At 37.6% G+C, this 21,520-nt stretch overlaps 1 protein-coding gene across 1 annotated transcript in view; it reads right to left on the bottom strand.

Moving 5' to 3' along the window:
- The window catches only part of PTDSS2 (phosphatidylserine synthase 2), a 46,129-nt gene that overhangs the window by 6,854 nt on the left and 17,755 nt on the right, over positions 1-21,520 (bottom strand). The window contains exons 3-10 of the mRNA XM_081212452.1: positions 18,223-18,305; positions 14,180-14,247; positions 10,092-10,226; positions 8,198-8,248; positions 6,923-7,036; positions 6,031-6,149; positions 4,307-4,421; positions 3,185-3,330 (exon numbers count right to left, since the gene is read on the bottom strand). Of these exons, the coding sequence (XP_081068578.1) occupies positions 3,185-3,330; positions 4,307-4,421; positions 6,031-6,149; positions 6,923-7,036; positions 8,198-8,248; positions 10,092-10,226; positions 14,180-14,247; positions 18,223-18,305 (831 nt within the window). The remainder of the gene's footprint in view (positions 1-3,184; positions 3,331-4,306; positions 4,422-6,030; positions 6,150-6,922; positions 7,037-8,197; positions 8,249-10,091; positions 10,227-14,179; positions 14,248-18,222; positions 18,306-21,520) is intronic.

The raw sequence follows: 21,520 nt of genomic DNA on the forward strand, positions 1-21,520 counted from the left end.
GAGACTTCAGGTTATTCTGTTCTGTGATGGACTGTAGCTTGTCATTAACTTTCCTTCTTCATTTTTCAAGATTGTTCTGGACTGACTTGAGTACCACTCTAATACAACATGATGAAAATACTTTACTAAATTCAGGATAATAGTCCCCTACATCTCTCTCCATGTATTCGACAAGCTGATTGTGGAGGCAGAGCAGCAGAAGCTACTCTTCTCCATCTCCTACAAAGCATGCAATCAATAAGGAAGCCACTAAGAAGGAGTAACAGTGGAAAGTTTCCTGCCTTACAATGTGCTGTTGAAAGGCAAGATTCATTCAACCAAACTTGAATTCAATGACAAAGAATTGTATCTATTTACAAAGAGCTGCCTTTGAGAGCTGTATTGAACGTCAGTGCTATTGTTCATATTTCACAGAATTATTTTACTCTCAGGACAATTAAAACAGTCAACACACTGGTGCTTATTTGGTGTGCTGAGGATGGACTCCACTGCAAGACAGCTTTAGAACCTTTTGAATCAAACCTAAGTATTTAAATCAATAATGTGATCTTGGCTATGCCAAAGATTGTTAAAATAATCAAACCTAAAACCAATCTGAAGTCCTAATTTTTTTCTGATATGTTCAGAGAAGCAAAAATGAGTGACTCAGCTAGTTTCATGAGATTATTTTCTTCCAAAAATCAACAGGGATAAAAAAGAAACATGGGACCTTTAAGGAAACATTTGACCACCATAACCAAGAACGACCAGCCATTTTGAAAGAGGTACAAGTGGTAAAGATTTTCAAAGAGAAATCAGGAATTCAAGACAAGTATCTTGCCATTTAAAAATTTCCCAGAAAGTTCAAACTTCCAAACTGCCTTGGCATTTTGTCAGCGAAGAAATCCTCAGGCTCTAAGTCAAGCCTCCTCAGTTGTTAAGTGGCCCTGCCATCTTACTGCTCACAGTATATGGTTGGCTTTGTGGATACAGTCCAGTAGATCAATACAACATTTTGCTTTAAGTACACCTGTTTGTTGCCACCTTCACAGGGGCTGTGCTTACAGTTGTGAGGCATCTAGAACCTTCTCCCAGAAGCAGATTCACAAATAGGGAGCTGCTCCAGCATGTTGTTCTTTCTGAAGTTTCACAGGCCCCATATGTCTTGTTGATGGTGGCCTTTCCAAGGAAGAAAAGATAGGCTGTTGCTGGCTGTAATAGGAGCTTCCTTGCCATATTGAAAGGAGTTTTAAAGCTCTCCCCCCATGCCATGAACCAAGCACCCATTATTGGGAGGGAGGCAGCTTAGGTAGTTTTGCCTACCTGAGCAAGAAACGAAAGAAGAAAGCTGCAGGCAACTGTCCCGCTAACTAAGGAAAGTAGGGGGGAAATGCAAAAAACTGTTTAGGGAAAGGCAAAACATATTTGCCAAGAATATATGAAGTAGAAAGGCCTCAGAACAAAAAGACTCTTGTGAACGCAGCATCAGTAAAACAAAAGAAAAACTGATTACAAAGCTGATTACTCTGTCATCTGGCACATGTGTAGTTAGCCATTAGAAAGGCAGGGATAAGAGCCTTCACTTCTGTCTTGAATTCAAGAAGTTTCCCCACATTTGGGCCTATACACTCCCAAATCTTTTGCTGCAGATGGAAAATGACTGATAAAAATCACATTTGCAAATGAATGTTAAGTTTATAGACTCTTAAATGAGCAGCTTTCCTGCTGCATGACAGTAGCATGCACACACAGTAAAATCTGGGATGTTTTGCAGGAAATGGTTCCTCTAAACAAATATTATTATTTAGGAATTGTTTGATAAATCATTCTGACTTCCTCATAAAATGATGTAGAAGGTATCAGAAAAGAAGTAAAAGGCTAAGATTTTTCAGAGAATTATATACGTTGTGTTTGAAAAGATGCCTTTTAGGGAGGAAAAAAAGCAGTTATGGAGACAGTTCTTTTGCTTCCAACATTCTTATCAGCGGAAAATGGAGAGTGGGGAAATTCTTCTTAACTTCATATGGATCTGGAACATCTGCAGAACTAGGATGTGCTATCACTTTAGTAATAAGAAAAGCAAGTAGTAGAATATTGTTCATCTATAACTCATGATGGCTCTCTTTGCTGCATGTAGTCATCAATTTCTGCATCTTGAATTAGCAAAGAATGGCAACACAGTGAATGAGGCACTGGTGACTTATGACGCTCCCCTGTTCCAATGTTATGCCATGTAGTTGAACAGAGGGCAGAAGAACAAGAGACAAGATGTTTTTCCAACTCAAACACAAGGACTAGAAGATGGGCCGGGGTGCTGAGGAGAGGAGCTCACTAATGAGAAACAGAGGCCTCTTCTTACCTTAAAGCAGGAAGTATATCCCAAATCAGTAGGTCCAACACCAGGGGGCAGGGAATGGCCTGTCACTGCTGAATGTCCTGAAATCCGACTAAGTAATCAGGTTGGGCCCTTCTTCCCAGTTCTAGGAGTCAAAGACTTGCAAGTGAAACTGATCTTCATAAAGTATTGGAACCCTAGATTCTGAACACAGACACTTTTTGTGTTGGTCAGTGAAGAAACAATAAGCTTAAGTAGTGGGATCAGCCAGTTTGTTCCATCACCACTAAGCCAAAACCAAACTCAACCTAAGGGATCTGGGACCTACTGTTTGCTAAACAAGGAAGCAGAAGGAACAAGCTCTAATCAGGCAGGTGTTTAGTGCATGCACTGCCATGCGAGGGCAGACACTTATAAAATTCTAAAGATGTATAGGACGTGAAAGAGAACTGTTGGAAAATCTCAAGGAACAAGATATAAGAAGGGTCTTATAGCTAGACCCTCCAGACACAGCTATTTCCCTCAATCATTCAGTCCCTTAGAAAAGGCCATTCAAAGTGCTGTTCTATGCAAAAGCTAACTGTGCACAAGCTAATATGAATCATGAGCATATTTTCAGGTTGTTGAGTGGTAACATTTGAGGACAGCACACAGCAAAGTGACATTTTGCAATCCAAAGCATATAACTGGCAAATAATGATATATTTTGTGTCTGAAAACAAAAAACTGCAACTCTTCTCAAGGCTACAGGTGTTTTAGCAGCAGCAGACTGATCCATCCACTGCCCTAATATTTTTTGCAACTAAAATGCAGCAATTCTCACAAATTCTAAAATTAAGCAAATAAGCATGAATAAGAGTAACCACTTACGGATCATCCATGAAGTCATAGATCTCTCTCATGGCTACACCTCCCACATTCACATAAAAGACAAGCCGCAGCAGGACCAGATAGTGTTCTGGAGGCATCCACAAGACGAATTTCAAGTAAAAGGTGTTCAACTCTGCTAATAAAAACTGACAGACATGTGCCATTCAATCACTTAATTTCAGGTGGTTTCCAATTATTCATATCTAAAACATGCTGTAAATCCTTAAGTATAGTAATTTGAATATACTTGCAGTACCTTGCAAGAATGATTTTCTCTTACTTCAGAATCATAGAACCACACAGGTGGCTATCTTTCTGTCTTTAGCTATACTACAGTAGAACAATGGGGAAGCATGTTCTTGGCTTCCCTACACAGGTATTAACAGGGAACTTAATAAAATTTTACCCCACTTCTGTCACACTCAAAGACCTAGTTTCACTCAATGTTAAGCCAAACATTGAACAGGTTCCCCAAGAGAACATCGCAACCATTATGCTCCTCTAGTCCTAGTGCTTCTGTGGGCTGTCATAGCTTGGCTTAATGTTATGCCCAATTCCAAGTTTGTGGCTTATTCCACTCCAGACAAACAATGACTTGTAGCCAGGCTCTGTTCTACGGCTTACAGCTTGAGGTTTGTCTACAGCAAGCTAAACCATAAGCCCAGGTTCAGATGCAATATTAAACCAAATCATGGCTTAGCTCACAGCATCAGGACCAGAAGAGGTTGCAATCTTTTCTCTAGAAACCCACACATTTGCTCATTAATGTTAAGCCATGGTTTAGGCGTAGTGTTACACACTAATTGGGCCAAAATGGCTTATAATAAATGAAATAGCAATCCCTGCTATAAATTAGCACATTCTGCACAGTTTATAGATACTTGCAGATGCTATGGGTACAGATGGTTTCTTCTCTCCTTTACTTCTTACAATTGCCTTGCTCCTGGGATAAATATAGGCATGCTGCTAGAGAAACCCTACCCTTCACTATGTCAGACTCAATGAGTCTTTTTCTGACATGGGGAGAATTTGAGAACTCCATCTTCGTAATGTTAAAAAGCAAGAAGAATTCTAAACACTTATGTCAGTTTGGTGCAACTACAAGAAAGTAGTGGTCCTTACTATAAAAATAATACCACAGACTGCTAGCCATCTGCGAAGACTGGATGCTGGCTTCCACTCAAATTTAACCCAGCTGTATGGTGTGAATTGGAAGGCAATTCTCTTCATTTTTCCTCTGAGGGAGAAAATCACAAGTATCTCATGAAAAGTGCGGCATTAACCATGTCACAAGTTACTAAATTATGATTTTTATTTCACTATCTATTCAAATGCCCAAAACTCTGTTCCATAGTCAGTACTGCAGCTCAAGGATGCTGGGAATAAATTTGGTAGATTTGTTAACTTTGTTTAGATATTAGACCTTGAGCTAAGCCAGAAATGTTTGAATAAATTGCTTATTAAGTTATACAAAATCAACTTACTTTGCTTCAAATATCAGTGAACTTTTGTACATATTTCAAGATTACTGTCTTACTCCCTGTATTGCTATAATCATACTAATCAATAATTAGTATGGATTTGTTTGGAAGTGAACATGATTTGAGCTTGGCTATCCCTCTAGTTAAAACTGGATTCATTATTTAAATGGTTAATTGTCAATACACATTTATATAGACCATTTGAGAAAAAGTGGTAAATATCCTAAATTAAGAGATTTCACATATGGCTCCTAGACAATTTTTCTTTACAGAAAGCAATTTGGCCATAGTTCTTTATTTGTCCAGCCTAATCACTAGCTATTTAGCTATTGTTATATGTTCACATTTGTTGTATATTGGATATTGATTGGTTGTTTTTTTTGCCGATAAATTTTATTGATATTACATATATATACATATAGACATATACAAAATCCATTACATAACTTGCACATATTATATCCGTTCCACAAATCATATGTATAATACAAAGTTGATTTAGGCTCTGCCGAGCCTTGAGCTTCCCTCCACTCCTTTGGTAAGTATCAAATAAGTTTTATGGTCACGTATTTTTTCTCTTTTACATAGTAATCATTTACTGTTAGAGTTATTCCAACCCCGCCAGTGTCATCTGAAATTTAGTTCCAATATACATCAAATATTTGTTCCAATTATCATGAAATTTCTGTTCATCTTGATCCCTTAATCTTCCTGTTATTCTAGCCAGCTCGGCATAGTTTATCACTTTAACCTGCCAGTCACTTATAGTGCGTATTACCTCTGTTTTCCAGTTTTGTGCTAACATAATTCTTGCGGCTGTTGTGGCGTATAAAAATAATGTTTTATCTTCTTTTTTAATTTCTTTGCCCGTCATTCCTAGCAGAAAAGCTTCGGGCTTTTTGGGAAAAGTGTATTTGAATTTTTTTTAAAGCTCATTATAGATCGATTCCCAAAAGCCTTTCACTTTGCTGCATGACCACCACATATGATAGAAGTCGCCTTCTACCTCCCCACATTTCCAGCATCTTTTGTTCGTCAACCTATAAATCTTAGCTAGCTTCACTGGCGTGTGATACCACCTGCAGATCATTTTCCACAGGTTTTCCCTTAATGCCGTACACGCCGTGAACTTCATATTGACATTACACAATTCTATGTATATTGGATATTGACTGTTAGTCACCTTGAGACTCTTTTTGAGCAACGCCTCTGTGAAATGCAATAAATAATTTACTCTAGATTAGTCCTAGTCTGTATCAGAATGAAATGACTATAACAACCCAAATGAAAATAAATAGGTTACATTAACATACATAGAATTAAAAGTTATTTCATTTAGGTATGAAATTTTATCATTTAACATACTTGTATGTCGGAATGTTCCAAAGTCCTTGCCATGAATACGTTTTCAAAGAAAGCCACCCCAAAGTCTTCATTCCACAATAAATGCCAAGTCCATTGCATACTACTACATCCATAATCCACTTAAAAAGAAAAGAAAAACTAACTCAAACCACCACTACAAATTCTATGGCATAGCTTTAGCAGTAGTGTGGATTCACAAGCATATACTTTACATTTGCTTTCTATTAAATTAGGTTTTCAACAAAATTTTGCACAATTCTGATATGTACTTAACACATGCTACAAATTATTTCAAATGATTGTTGTATATCCAAAGGGGACAAGAAATGACATTTCTCAAGCTGTGGTTAGTAAACAATAGAGGTAAATGCTTTTGCTCTCATGTGGCTAAGTCTTAACTATGGGTTTAGTAAAGCAAGCCAACTTCTAAGCTATGCTTATCAAGCTGGTTAGTTCTGCTATACTAAAGACCAACCATATTTTAGGGTTCAAAGTAATTTTAATCTGCAGCTACCAAAAAACTGAAACAAAAGCTTCCAATTCCCTCCTCACAGCTGCAGTGCCCTAGGTTAATTCCTCTTGCACATTCCTCATTGCTATGTCCAAACACAGGAAATATATTTATTGGGAAGAGTCCATAAACTACCATAAGTCTTTTTCATGCATGCCATATAGCAGACATTTAATTAGCATACACAAAAAGGTAATTCATACAGACAATATTACAGTTTAGAACTACCTGGATTTCAGATAGCAAGGATTAAAAAAAGAAAGAAAAAGAAACACCCCCATCCACCTAATGCTATTCACATTAGTAACTAAAGCACCTAAAGCAGATTCTTGCCATAGTAATTTGAGCCATTAGCATATTTCTTTAGAGAACAGTACTCACATGGTCCCACCAACATTCACTGAAGTTTGGGAGCTGATGTTCCAGACTGTACTCCAGAAATTCAAACATTACACTGATAATCATGCACATCCACCAATCACGAATCATTAATGTCTGAAAGGGTTTAAAAAATGAAAAGGAAAGTTAATCCTACAGATTATTCAAAATCTTGAGTTACTAAATAAAGGAACAAGCATTATATAGTGTGCTCTACAAAGGGTTCAGAATAGTCTGAGTTAAATATAGCGGGGAAAGCTTGCAGCCATAGCGGATAGCAGTACAGTAGGCTGCACACCAGATTTCTGTGCTCCTTTGAAGATCAGCAGTTCCAGACAAGTGGATCAGAAGACCTTATAACCATGAGCAGCACAGACTGGTAAACATATTTTCAAGCAGAAGACAGAACTATTCTTTAAGTTTTCAGGCATCTTTCAAAAACCTGGGGTGACTCTCAAGGATGTTTCCATTTTGATCTGAAAGTACTATTCATGTTTATCCTGCAGGGACAAACTCTGCATCAACTATCCAATATTCTAGTTTTAGTCAAAAAGAGCAGAAAAGACTACCAAACTAGCCACTTGCATGTACCTGTAAGTCACAAAGCAGATGGAGCAGAAGGTTTAACAAGCTACTCAACTGAAAGAAGTTGCCTTTCACCGAGGGGCCAATGGGTGGCTGGGCTGCTTTAATTTTGAAATTAAATACTGAGCAGCACAATCAGCATTTTACCTGGAAGAGAAAGGCTAAATATCCATGACAACTATATAAAAATACAGATGTTGTTGCACTGTCCTAATGGAGCACTATTATGATGATGCAGCAACATGAGAACATCATGCAAAATTCCATGTTAAGCAAATGTTCCCCCATAGTTGGAATTAAGTCATTAAACTAAGTTCTCAAGTCAACTGTTGGCAATAGGTGATATCCAAGAAAATCATATTCTGAGTAATCTCCGTGAAATCAGTGGTTGCCTATGTCCATTGATTTCAACAGGTCTACTCCAGACAAATAAATATGTTGCTGTTAACACGCAGAGGTTTAGAGGTTTATGTATCAAAATGTGAGGACACAACATGTAAAAAGATTCCTAGCCTTGAAGGAAATTAATGACCCAGTATAGTAAGAAATAGTTGAAGTTGAACAAACACAGTTTAAACTTTTTCACAGATGAGTGCCTGACATAATTGATTTTGCACACTGGTAACATTGAAGGAGAAGCAGTCAAGCTGCAAATGCTAACAAGAGCTGAACACAAAAAGGACCGATTCTCACCTTTATATACCAGCCAAGGAAATGAGCAGGAACAAATCCATCTAGTTTGTCCTTTAATTCAAGCAGAAAAACTGGGTTACACAGATTAGACCCGTTTATAAGGTAACTAGTTCACTGATTACTAGGTTGCAGTTCGGAGTATTTCCCATAAAGTTTATCAGATATTTTAGATACAAACATACTGTCAATTTTAACAAGGCAACACTTTTATTGCTTATGTCTAAAATGCAAAGGGACGCGGGTGGCGCTGTGGGTAAAACCTCAGTGCCTAGGGCTTGCCGATCGCATGGTCGGTGGTTCAAATCCCTGCGGCGGAGTGCGCTCCCGTCGTTCGGTCCCAGCGCCTGCCAACCTAGCAGTTCGAAAGCACCCCCGGGTGCAAGTAGATAAATAGGGGGACCGCTTACCAGCGGGAAGGTAAACGGCGTTCCGTGTGCTGCGCTGGCTCGCCAGATGCAGCTTGTCACGCTGGCCACGTGACCCGGAAGTGTCTGAGGACAGCGCTGGCTCCCAGCCTCTTAAGTGAGATGGGCGCACAACCCTAGAGTCGGACACAACTGGCCCGTACGGGCAGGGGTACCTTTACCTTTACCTTTTTAAAATGCAAATATTCATACAGGAAGGCAACAACGCTAACCCAAAATAAATTTTAATCCATTGTTTTAATTGCATTTTTGGGAAATCTAATTCTTTTTCTCCCAAATTTTTGTAACATTTCAATTTTGACAGAATAGTGCCTTGTATCTTAGATCAGAGGTTTTCAAATTTTCTACCCCACCTACTTGAGATGGCTGAAAATTGAAGCCAGTCAGTTTCAAAACAGTGGTGCAGAGGCAAAGCCATTCACAAAATGGTGGTGGACGAAGGCAGAATTTGGCATAATCAGCTGGCAAAGGATTACATTTTCTACTGATAGCTAAGCCCTCTTAGGAAATGTATGATTTCTTTGCCACAATGTTTTCCTTTTGGCAAGGAGCACCATAGCAAGCTAAGTACAGACATTTGCAGTGGAGGTATTGTGATAGCCTCTACATTTTAAGCAGAATTTGCTGATCCAGAGGCTCTTGTATATTTCCTTTCTCACTACCACGTGCCTCCTAAAATCAGACAAGATTTCTGAACCCCAGAACACAGTAACACTTGACTTGGATAGTAGCCTATTCTTTTTCTATAGTCTTAAGTCTGAGCAGGTAAAATATTCTAGTTTTGAAATGCTAAGGCAGATATGTACTTTAACAGCAACAGAGAAAGGGTATAGTTTTACATCCGTACACTTTGAATTGCAAAGAGCAATTAAATAATTTAACCCCACTTCTAAAGTGCATAGTTATGTTACAGGCAAACGGATAGCACTATCTGGTCAATAGAAGGGTCAGCTGGTAGTTATAAGCAGCATGTGTATATTTTGTACAACAACAACAACAGAATTTCATGCATAGAATTGCTGAATCCCAAATATAGATCTGTGAAATTTTGCTTATTTTACACAATTTGTTTTGTTTTTAACTAGCCATGGAGGTGGGGGGCAAGCTATACAGGCTCAATCTTCAACCCACTGATATCTGAAAATATCTGAAAACAGTGCTCAACAACTTCTATGACTATGGGTATTTAATCTAGGCACTGCATACTCACATTTTATCATACCAGCTAAAAATGCTGAAAGCTTGGTTTTGTGTGGGTTTGTTTTTTGTTTTGTTTTGTTTTTAGTAAAGCCTGAGATTCTCAGGAGTCTGAATTCTGCACTTGTATGGAACTACAGAATACACATTAGCGGTTATGAGGCAGGTGATGTATTGTCATTAAGCACAAATACCAAATGATACATCCTACAAACACAAATTTTTAGATCAGCTTCAGTGCTAAATCAGATATTTCAGTTTCAGTCTCTTACCCAAATATTGTGAAAGGGATCTGTCCCATTGTCTGGATCATATATAAGGCAATTTCCACCATAATCTCTTTCTGGTAAGGGGACTCCTAAATTTGGATCAATGAATTTCATAAACTGTCTTCCATCATGTACAGTCTAAAGAATTAAGCACATCTATTAGTAAGAAACAGTTAAAACAAGTTCTAATGTGACAAAATATTGTACTGTTCTTGAATAGTAATTTTAACATTTTCTAAGATGGCAACACAGGTGGAAGAGTCAAGCACATTTGGTTTCATTACCTTAAATAAGAGATTGGATAAAGCCCTGTGTCCATTCACTGCATACAGAGTATAAGTTAATAACCTACACAAGACAATACTAAAGACAGATAAAAGTCCCCTCAATGTATTCTTTTCAGTACCTTCTACAAACATTGCTTAGACAAGCCTGCCCAGATGCTTAGAAATGCTGATGTGAATTTTAATCTGTTTTAGTATTTTAAATAAAAAAATTCCTTCTAGTAGCACCTTAAAGACCAACTAAGTTAGTTCTTGGTATGAGCTTTCGTGTGCATGCACACTTCTTCAGATACACAGTGTATCTGAAGAAGTGTGCATGCACACGAAAGCTCATACCAAGAACTAACTTAGTTGGTCTTTAAGGTGCTACTAGAAGGAATTTTTTTATTTGACTATGGCAGACCAACACGGCTACCTATCTGTAACTTAGTATTTTAACTTTTTGTATGTTTTAACATATTGTAATATTTTCTTGATTTAATGGTTTTTCTTTTTGTAATGGTTTTTTACAATCAAGCGGTGTATAAACTTTATTAAATAAATAAAATAAAATTACTGCCGCACTCTCCTAAGTGTACTCTGCACTCCACCCCTAATTGTGGCACCCATAGAACATGCTTCATTAACAACAAGCACCTTTGCTTCCTGAACGACAGAAGCAAGCTACCCGAGATCCTTCAGCATTTGAAGTGAAAGTGAAATCTTCTCTCAAATAACTGGCACTTGGCTACAGGAGACTAGAACTAAGAGTGTAAGAGCAACACATAGGAACATTATTCAGTCCAATAGGCCACCTGTTAACAAAGGACTGCTTTAGGGAAGTTGTGCTTATGGTTCTCACCCTTGAAAGTATAGGCTCCATTTTGAAAGGGAGGAAAAAAAGCTTGGCTCAGGCAGTTCCCTTTCCTTTTTTGGAAAGGGTGAATAGATCCACATCTAGAAATAATTGCTTTGACTCAAAACAGATGGGCAGGTACATGGCCACAACAAAGCTGGTAGTATTTAAGTCCCATGGTTGTGACACACCTGACAGGTAAAGAGTATCTGAGCCTGCCTGGAACCTCTGGAGCTGTTCAGAGTGGGGAGGGGCACTCTCACAGAAGCAGACCTAGATTATTATGGCATTTCTGCAGGGAATAGGCTCAACTGGGAACACTGAAATCAAGAATAAGAATTTTCACAACCTATGGAATTACCAAGAAGTGCTTTCCTGGTTTACTTGCAAGTGAAATAGTAGCTAAAATACCCTCCCAGTGTTCTGAGAGACTTGTCCCCATGTAGCATAAGGTGCTGTGATAAGCTTAACAGTTCTCAGGAAATCCCATGCAAGATACGAGACTGCTACCCAAACACTTTTGCCAAGAACTACCTACCTAGCCAGAGGGAAAAGTCCTGACAGAAGCTTCCTTGGCTTTTGTTTACATGGATGTGTGAAAGAAACTGAGTGTGGAGGCAATAATCCCCTTGCCTTGAGAAGAGTGGATACCTCCTCTTCTGACAGCTCTCAGTAACATTCTGCACAGGTACATTCTCTTATATTAGACTGTAGGGATGCCATATAGGTCCGTATAGTTAAAGCGATGGTTTTCCCAGTAGTGATGTATGGAAGTGAGAGCTGGACCATAAAGAAGGCTGATCGCCAAAGAATTGATGCTTACGAATTATGGTGCTGGAGAAGACTCTTGAGAGTCCCATGGACTGCAAGAAGATCAAACCTATCCATTCTGAAGGAAACCAGCCGTGAGTGCTCACTGGAAGGACGGATGCAAAGGAAAGAGGGGGATTTGCCCTGCCGGACTTTAAACTGTATTATGAATCAGCAGCTTTTTGCTGGATGAAAGAGTGGCTGCTCCTCGAGAATACAGACATATTGGACTTGGAAGGTTTCAATAATGTATTTGGATGGCATGCATATTTATGGTATGATAAGGTTAAAGCGCATAAAGCTTTTAAAAATCACATTGTTAGGAAAGCATTATATAATGTTTGGATTAGATATAAAGATTTGTTGGAAAATAAAACCCCAAGGTGGCTGTCGCCAATGGAGGCTAAAGCCGTGAAAAAACTTAACATGGAGGCCAAATGGCCAAAATATTGGGAAATTTTGGAACAAGAGGGAGATAAACTGAAATTACAGAGTCATGAGAGATTGAAGCCTAAAGTACGAGACTGGCTCCATTACTATCAAATAATGGAGGTTTATAAACAGGACAGGAAAATTGGCTTCCAGGTGGAGAAATCAAAACGAGAAACAGAATTGTTAGAACCCAATGCTAAGAATCTGTCAAGAATGTATAACTTGTTGCTGAAATGGAATACACAAGATGAAACAGTTAAATCAGCTATGATTAAGTGGGCATAGGACATTGGTCATAACATTATGTTTGCTGACTAGGAACAGTTGTGGACCACCGGTATAAAATTTACGGCATGTAATGCCTTAAAGGAAAATATTATGAAAATGATCTATAGGTGGTACATGACCCCAGTCAAGCTAGCAAAAATCTACCATTTGCCTGATAATAAGTGTTGGAAATGTAAAGAAACTGAAGGTACTTTTTATCACCTTTGGTGGACGTGCCCGAAGATTAAGGCTTTCTGGGAAATGATATATAATGAAATGAAAAAGGTACTTAAATGTACTTTCCCTAAGAAACCAGAGGCCTTTCTCTTGGGCATTATTGGCCAATTGGTGCCAAAGAAAGATAGAACTTTTTTTATGTATGCTACAACAGCAGCAAGAATACTCATCGCAAAGTATTGGAAGACACAAGATCTACCCACTCTGGAAGAATGGCAGATGAAGGTGATAGACTGCATGGGACTGGCTGAAATGACTGGCAGAATCTGTGACCAGGGGAAAGAGACGGCGGATGAAGACTGGAAGAAATTTAGAATTTATCTTAAGAAACATTGTAAAATTAATGAATGCTAAAATGTTGAAGTTTTAGAAAAAAAGGGGATTACAGCTGTAAAAGATTAAGTAAAAGAAAAGAATAAGGGAAAATTTGATAAAACCAAGGGGAAGGATTTGCTGAAACAAATTCGGAAATTGGGATGCAGAAAGGGGAGGTATGGGGAAGTCGGTGAAGTAAGGTTTAAGAAAAAAGGATTTGAAATTATACATGTTTGTTTATGTGTTTGTTTGTTTGTATTGTGTAATGTTTGTGGTTATAAAAATTGTGAAAAACCAATAAAAATTTTATATATAAAAAAAAGGACAGATCCTGAAACTGAGGCTCCAATACTTTGGCCACCTCATGAGAAGACTCCCTGGAAAAGACCCTGATGTTGGGAAAGATGGAGGGCACAAGAAGAAGGGGACGACAGAGGACGAGATGGTTGGACAGTGTTCTTGAAGCTACGAACATGAGTTTGACCAAGCCGCGAGAGGCAGTGGAAGACAGGAGTGCCTGGCGTGCTCTGGTCCATGGGGTCATAAAGAGTCGGACATGACTAAACGACTAAATAACAACAAGGGATTCCATGAAGAATTAAATTATACAAATTGTATTATGGGAGGGGGCATAAGGCAAAGCACATGCTTTATAGGCAGAAGGTGCCTGATTAAAATCCTGATGGGTCCAGTAAAAAGTAGGTCGCTGGAGAACTGCAGCCAGTCAAGAGTAGATAATATTGAACTAGATGGACTGGTGATCTGCTCTGGTATAAAGAGAGCTTTCTATGTTGGCACGCTTCCTTTTAAAGAAAACTTCCCATTTTATTGTTCATGTTTGTTACCTTTTACAAAACTTGTTTAAAAATCCCCAATAAACTGCATAAAAGATGCAATTTTTAAATCCTTACCTGAAAAAGTATGAAGATGAGGAAAAGCTCATACACTACACTGACACACAGCCAAAACCTCCAGTAGGCTAAAAGAACAAGCAAGAAAATCAGAACATACACATAAATGGGTATCTTTAGTGCAGAATGTATTTCAAATTATGGAGTGATTATGCTTTCAACACAATACTAAACAAGATTTGAAATGTGCTGCTAGGAACCCACATTTTTTCAATTATCCACATTTATTTATAATCAAGGATTGTTTTTGCACAACATAATCTTGTTCTATTCCTTTGAGACAAGGTTCACATACATATTTAATAGCTGCCTACCAGTGTCATATTTAGGAAGACAAGATGACCTTTCAAAATCTGATATCTGATAATACCCTTGCTAAACAAGTTCTCTCTTTGTGCCACCCATAGTTGATGAAATTGGTTCCAGTTTTAAGGAATATAAGGCTATATGGATGTAGCTCAGATTTTCTACTCTGGCAAAAAATATCAGTTCTGATTTTATTATGATAGTTTTAGATATTCCATTTAAGTATCTCATGAATGAACAACCAGCATAGGCAGTGTTCCTCAGACACACCTCAAATTATAAACATTTACTAAGCTTTCTTCAAAGTGTCTCACAGCATTGCTATTTTTAACTACTCCTGTTTTGGCAACTTAATTATGAGACTTCCGCAACTAACACACTGTAATGCACTTGTTAAAAATAGGATATGGTAAGTATAGTTCAAATGCCCACACACAGGCCCCTGCTGTGAAAAGGTCCTCATTTGCCTCACAAATGCAAGACCTAATTTACAGGGTCATTTTTCTGTCAGGAATGCTAGGAACTGTAATCCCAGGATGGTGGGGTAGGAAGAATGAAAGGGCCAGTTCCAGCGCTAGTCCCCTGCTAGGAACAGGAACACCCATCACTGTCTCACCCAAAAAAGGTTTGTAGTTTTGTAGTGCCTATGCGTGTTCTGTGGCTGCTCACAAGGAGCATTTGAAAAGATCAAGCTCCATTCAGGGCAACCATAGGAATGCTCATGCATCCCTAATTAGCACTCATTTCTCTTCAGTGACAGATCACTCATTTATTCTTTTATTCTAGCACTCTCATTAACAGCCTTATGTCTTCTTCACTACTCAAGTTCAGACGACAGACTAGCTGAAATGTCCTTTCTCTAATAGCTTTGTTGCTCTGTAGAAAGCAGATTATTTTATGCTTTCCAAGCAGTTTTGGAAATCATTTTATGTAATTGCAGAGATGTGTGCAATGTGTGAAAATAATGCTTAACTCAGGAGGGGTGTGTGTGAAAATTGGCCACTTATTCCTTTTGAACCATTTTCAGATGATCCACCCATTCAATATTACAAAAGCGTCTCCATTCTATCAAGTTGCCTTTTTCTTCTCACGTATATGATAGAAAAGGTAACATTTCTAACAGTGAAGGTCAGCACTGAGTTACAATTTCTAAATTGTTTTTCATTATGTTTTGCTTCAAAACCAGTACTATGAGTGTTTAAAGCACTCAGTTTGTTGACAAGTGACTCACAGAATCACATTATGTGACAAAGACTGCAATTCTGAACATGCCTGCCAGGGAATAAACCCACTGACCAAAGTAGGCCTGATTTGAGAGTTGACAAGCATAGGATTGCACTGTAAAGTCTGCATACTCATCCTCCTTCAACAAAGAAAGAAAGAAAATTAACATTAATTTGAAAATGAGGATACTTAACAGTATCAGTCATTTGTTAGATATACAGAAAAATCTATGGGTCCACCCTCTGCACAACTGTAGGAATGTTGTTTTAAAAAATTGGGGAGGGGGTAAGTGAATATGAAATAATACAATATTGAATACAATAATCATGCTTTGGAAATTCACAAAACAACAGATACACAGAAATGAATGCATTTTGGTTATTCCCTTCCAACTCTACAAGTCTATGAATCTCTAGATACTGAATGCATTGGCATGGAAAATGGACAGAATATCCTCAATAGACCAGAAGAAAATCCAGGACTTTAAGATACTCAATAAAATTACACAATATGAACTATTATGAAAAGGAATAATCAACAATAGAAATACTTCAAAAACATTTGATTCTTTTTATTTCTTATTGGAATTGGCATTATACAAGGGAATCTGTGGTGATGGATATCCCAAGCATGTAATACAAGAACTGAATTGATGTAACTCAGAAAATGCTTTCTTGAGGCATATGGAATGGACACGTTCTGTGATGTTTCTTTCTGGGCATAAATTACAACGCTTTATCAGCTTTGTTTTGGAGAATTTTTTTGCAAATGTTCACACACTCCTATGAGTGTGTTGAATAACAGACAGGCAACAAAAGTGGGTTTGAGAACCTTATGGTAGCTAAAATATCTATACTGAGAAGTTGGATGGACAAATATCTACCATCTATCTGTTAGTGGTTTGAATCTCACTGTCCTTTACATTTGAATGAACAACTTCTTAATTGTAAATTCTGTTTAGACACCTATTTGGACATTTGAATTACCTATGTTTATATCAGAATTATATCATATGTTTATATCAGAATTGTCAGAATATTCTTAATGTTAATATCAGCTGACAATCTTATTTTTGTTGTTATTTATATTTGGTTTGTTATTTTTTCTGTTATATTTTCAAATAAAAAATGTCCTTTTTTAAAAAAAATATGATTGTATTTGTTAAGCTGCAATTATATAAATGTAATAGATTTTTAAAACAAGAAACAAGGATAATGTGCTATCTAAACAAATAGAGCTATACTGTTGCACTCTTGCATCACAGTAGCATACTTCAGCAAATTGTCTACAACAATATTTCTATTGTACTTCTGACTAATGAAATAAAATGTCAGACAAAAATATTAATGCTCTGAAGAACAGTGTTTGTGTGTAAAACTTCCCACAGAGGAAGCTGTCTTTGTGATGCAAAACATTTATCAAGTTACCATGTTTAGCAAAACTTCAAGTGAAGGATGGTGAATACAGTAAATACATTGGTGTTAAATACCTTAATGCTTTTTTTTATCATTTTCAGTTTTACAAATCTGCAGAATGGTGTTTAGCCAAATACAAACCACACATTTTCCATCAACTTCCCTTTTCAATATAATTATTTATGTCACGTCTTCAAGGATACTTGAAAGAATTTGTAACAACAATATACATTAATAAAGTCACAAAAATATAAAAATGTAACAAGTCATCAGGATCTTTCCCACAGGGCATTCAATAGTAGACAACCCTATTGTGGGAACGACAATAGTCCAGCTGGAGAAGGCTATTCTTTGCCTGCGTCTCTTTCTATCCCACAGTCTTTTCCACAGGGTGGCTGGTGGCAGATGGACTTGTGGAATTGGGGGCAGGCGGTAGACAGTGGAACAGGAGCACAAATTTGGTGCTCTCTTTGCCTGCCTCTCTTACTCAAGGTAAGTTATTTTTGGTAGAAGAGGCCGGGACACACACACACACCTTTTCCAGGTATAATCTAAATCTGAAATAGATAACTGAAATGTGTCCTTTTCTTAAGCACTCACTAAGTGGAATGTTTGTTCCACAATGCTCTGCAGTTGCAGTTCTCCAGCCTACATACACATACACCACTGGCCTGATCTAGCAGGTGGTTCTTACATTTTTATAGCAAATAATTTATTTACTTAAATCTAATGCACCATTGAATCTAATGCACACCTCAATTTTCAGAACCTTGAAACCAAAAAAAAGTATTTGCTGGCGAAAGTAAATGTGCCATCAAATCTAATGCACACCTTAATTTTCGCAGTGTAATTTGGCCAAAAAAGGTGAGCATTAGATTCAATTAAGTACGGTAAAATATGTCATCTGTTAAGTGACTAATGAGCAGTCAGATGAGGACTTCTGAAAACGATGCTAGATTCTGATAATGAAATCCCTAGGGGATACAGGCTATGAAACATAGGTTACTACTTTCAACATTTACATATAACCATTAGGAGCCATTTTACCAAGTGCATCATTATCAAGAGACGCTTTATGATATGAGCAATTTTGATTACCTGGATGAGGTCTTGAAAATGGCCCATCTTTTGCTTGAGTGACTCCAAAACACAAGAAAACTAAAATGCTGGCAACAATACCTCTGAAAAAGAAAACACTTTCAATTTACATCTGTTCATGAATGGTTTTTGTTAAATATGTCTTTTGAAAGTCCGTAGAACATCTAAAATCAGAAAAACTATTTGAAGGCAGTCTAGTCTTGAAGACTGAAAGTTCATACTCTGTGATAAATAGGTTGTTTTAGATACATTTTAGTAGTCAAAAGCATGCAACAGGGAAGAAAACTGATTTTGCCTGGCTCAATATTAACTCTTCTTACCTACTAAAAGCTGTTCGCAAATCATTTTGAGAAAAACCAAAAGATACAACACTGATTCTCTTAAAATTGAAAGGCAGGTCGGTTCTTAAAAATCTTATTCAGATCAGTCAAGCAGTTGGAACAATTCAATTTCCACAGCTTCTGCTTTTGGTGTGGCCATATCAAGAAGGGAATGATTCAGAGTTTGAAATTCGCAGGGCACTAGGCGCATTTTGTACCTGGCTATTGGCCTCTTACAATCAAGTGAAGATTCCTGGGCACCTGGTGCCTGATGTCTCCACCCTCAGAAGGTGCATGTTTGGGGATCTTTAGATCTTGCACTAACAACACATCCTTTAGAATTCTATCCACAGTATTTTATCTGCACAATCAGAACAAATTTCAGGAACCAGAAAGTTGTATTGAAAAATACAACTTTCAAGCTGTCTGGCTCCAAAATGCCAACTAGACATTTCATTTTGGCAACTGTAACCCTGGTTTAAGGAGCCATTTGGTGTCTAGCTTATTTATCTGAGTTTCTAACACTGAAATTATTTCCCATGGACACTAATGAGGTCTTGCTGAGAATCAAGACCTTATGAGGTCATTGCTACCTGCTTTGGTTGCAGCTGAATTCCTTCCTAGCAGGGACCCCCTGAGAAGTCTACCAGGCAGCTTCTTCCCTACTCAATGTGCCAAAGCTGATAAAGGTAGCAAGGGGATGGAAGTCCCAAGCGAACTGCATGTTTGGGTATGGATCCACCAGTCTGTAGCTGAGTTATAATTAACTTGCCTGGTTATCTGCAACATGGGAAGTCCCCTTTATACAATCTGACATGCTTCCATTTGTCATTCATACCATAAACAGTTACTTGGCTCATAAATGTTATGGGGAAGCACAGGTAATATTCAGCCTCCGTAATGTGTAGCTAAAAGGGGAGTGAGGCACAGTCATAGATCAACAGGTCTGGCTAATTACATACTAGTTTTCCATAGGCATATGTGATCTCCTTCGCACTTTAAAACTGTCTGGAAAAGGCTGTAACATATTCTATTTCTGCACACGTGAATTAATCCTTTAAAAAAGTCAACCTAGTATTTAAGTATTTCCAGTACACAAGCCACAATTACAGAGCGATATTCAATGTTAGTAATACTCAGAGTAGATCAATGATACTAACTCAAGTCTATGATTTCAACAGGTCTACTTTGAGTCTGACTTAGTTGGCTATCACCTTATTTAGTGTGGCTGTAAGTTACCACAAAAGTTTTAATAACTAAAATAGATAGAAATATTTTCAAATCAATCAAGTTACTGAACCATAGTACTGAAACCTAGTTAGAAGGATGAACTGTTTAAACTACTAAACTACTGGAAGCCACACCATGTCTTCAGATTCAGTCAGGTTTGTGACCTCTATAACAAAGTATACTGCCCTACACCAATGCTAAAAATCAACATCTGGGTCATAAGACAACACGGAACCAATTTATAGACCCTGTTTAAGTTTCACTTTATTTAATACACGAAGGCAATCTAGATTAAACATGTTGCTTTAATTCATCCATCTTGCTATAAATCATCACTGTTTTTATCTTACCATAATTTGAAATTATGTTGCTTCTTGAGTAAAAAGATAATTGCTAATTTGAAGTTTGAGACACACATATCAGACTATGTACAGTTTTAGAGTTTTATAACTCTATAAAGGGAGTCCAATTCACATAGATTATTTATGAAACTGTACATCGTCATGGAAAAGCTAAAGAACTAAATGAATGGTTTACACCTTCATTTGGTTTTACGTTCCATAAAACCAAAGCAGCGAGATCAATTCAAATTGCAGGAACCTAAATTATCTGTGTGCAGACCAAAAAGCAAGTCAGCAGCCTTGAGTGGCAAACCATGATACTGCAACAAAATCTGCACTCAGATCTGGAACTATAGATATATACCCAGAGTATAATGCTAGCCAAGGTGCACCAGGTTAACAAGCAAGTTGAAGTGCAGCCTCCATTTGAACTCTTAATCCCTTATGCAGAATTAGGCATGCTTTCTTGTTAATTTATAGAGGAAAAAAGACCGAAACAGGGTAGAAATACATCTTCTAATTGCTGCCTGATAGTACTTTATCACATGTAATTACACTGATCACCACCTTACATCAACAACACAGTGCACTGGAACCTGCTCACATATTAAGGATATTGTAGTAATAATAATAGAGGTTGCTCGTGCGTAAGTTGCCGCCACCCCTGGCTAGGTTGCCTGGTTAAACCTTTTCTGTCCGGACAGCCCTTCACTTCGTGGCTGTTTCAGTCGCTAGCAGAATCCGTCAGTGGGAGTTTCTTATTTTTTTTTTTTTATAAAAATTTTTTATTGCGTTTCTTTCCATAGGTTAACAGATTTGTTTACATAACAACATGCAAGAAACATTTTTTATATATAAAGAAAAGAAAAGAAAAAGAAGAAAAAGTTAAGAAATTTTCATGATGTCCTTCGACAATTCACTTTTGGACCTCCTCGCATCCTCTCGGCATTGCATTCATTGTTCTAACCAGTTCAGCAATTTGTTATCTTGTTTCCCATCTTATTATACCTTTAAATTTATTATGTTACCAAATTTTGAAAATTTGTAATTTAGTTTTAACACTCTTAATAAACATAATATTTTGTTTCTAATTTGTCTCGTTTTTTTTCCCATCAATACTTACTTTATCATTTACTTAACTGAATTGCAGAAGCATAACGTTTCTTAATCGTACACAATCTTAACATTCAAACAACTTATAATATTTTTGCAAATAGTCCTTAAATTTTTTCCAGTCCTCCTCCATTGTTTCTTCGCTCAGATCTCGAATTCTGCCAGTCATTTCTGCCAACTCCATGTAGTCCATCAGCTGCGTCTGCCAGTCCTCCAGTGTGGGTAAATCTGGTGTCTTCCAGAACTTTGCGATAAGAATCCTAGCTGCTGTAGTTGCATACATAAACAAGGTTC

Source organism: Podarcis bocagei, assembly GCF_964188305.1.
Source record: "Podarcis bocagei genome assembly, chromosome: 1".
NCBI lineage: Eukaryota > Metazoa > Chordata > Lepidosauria > Squamata > Lacertidae > Podarcis > Podarcis bocagei.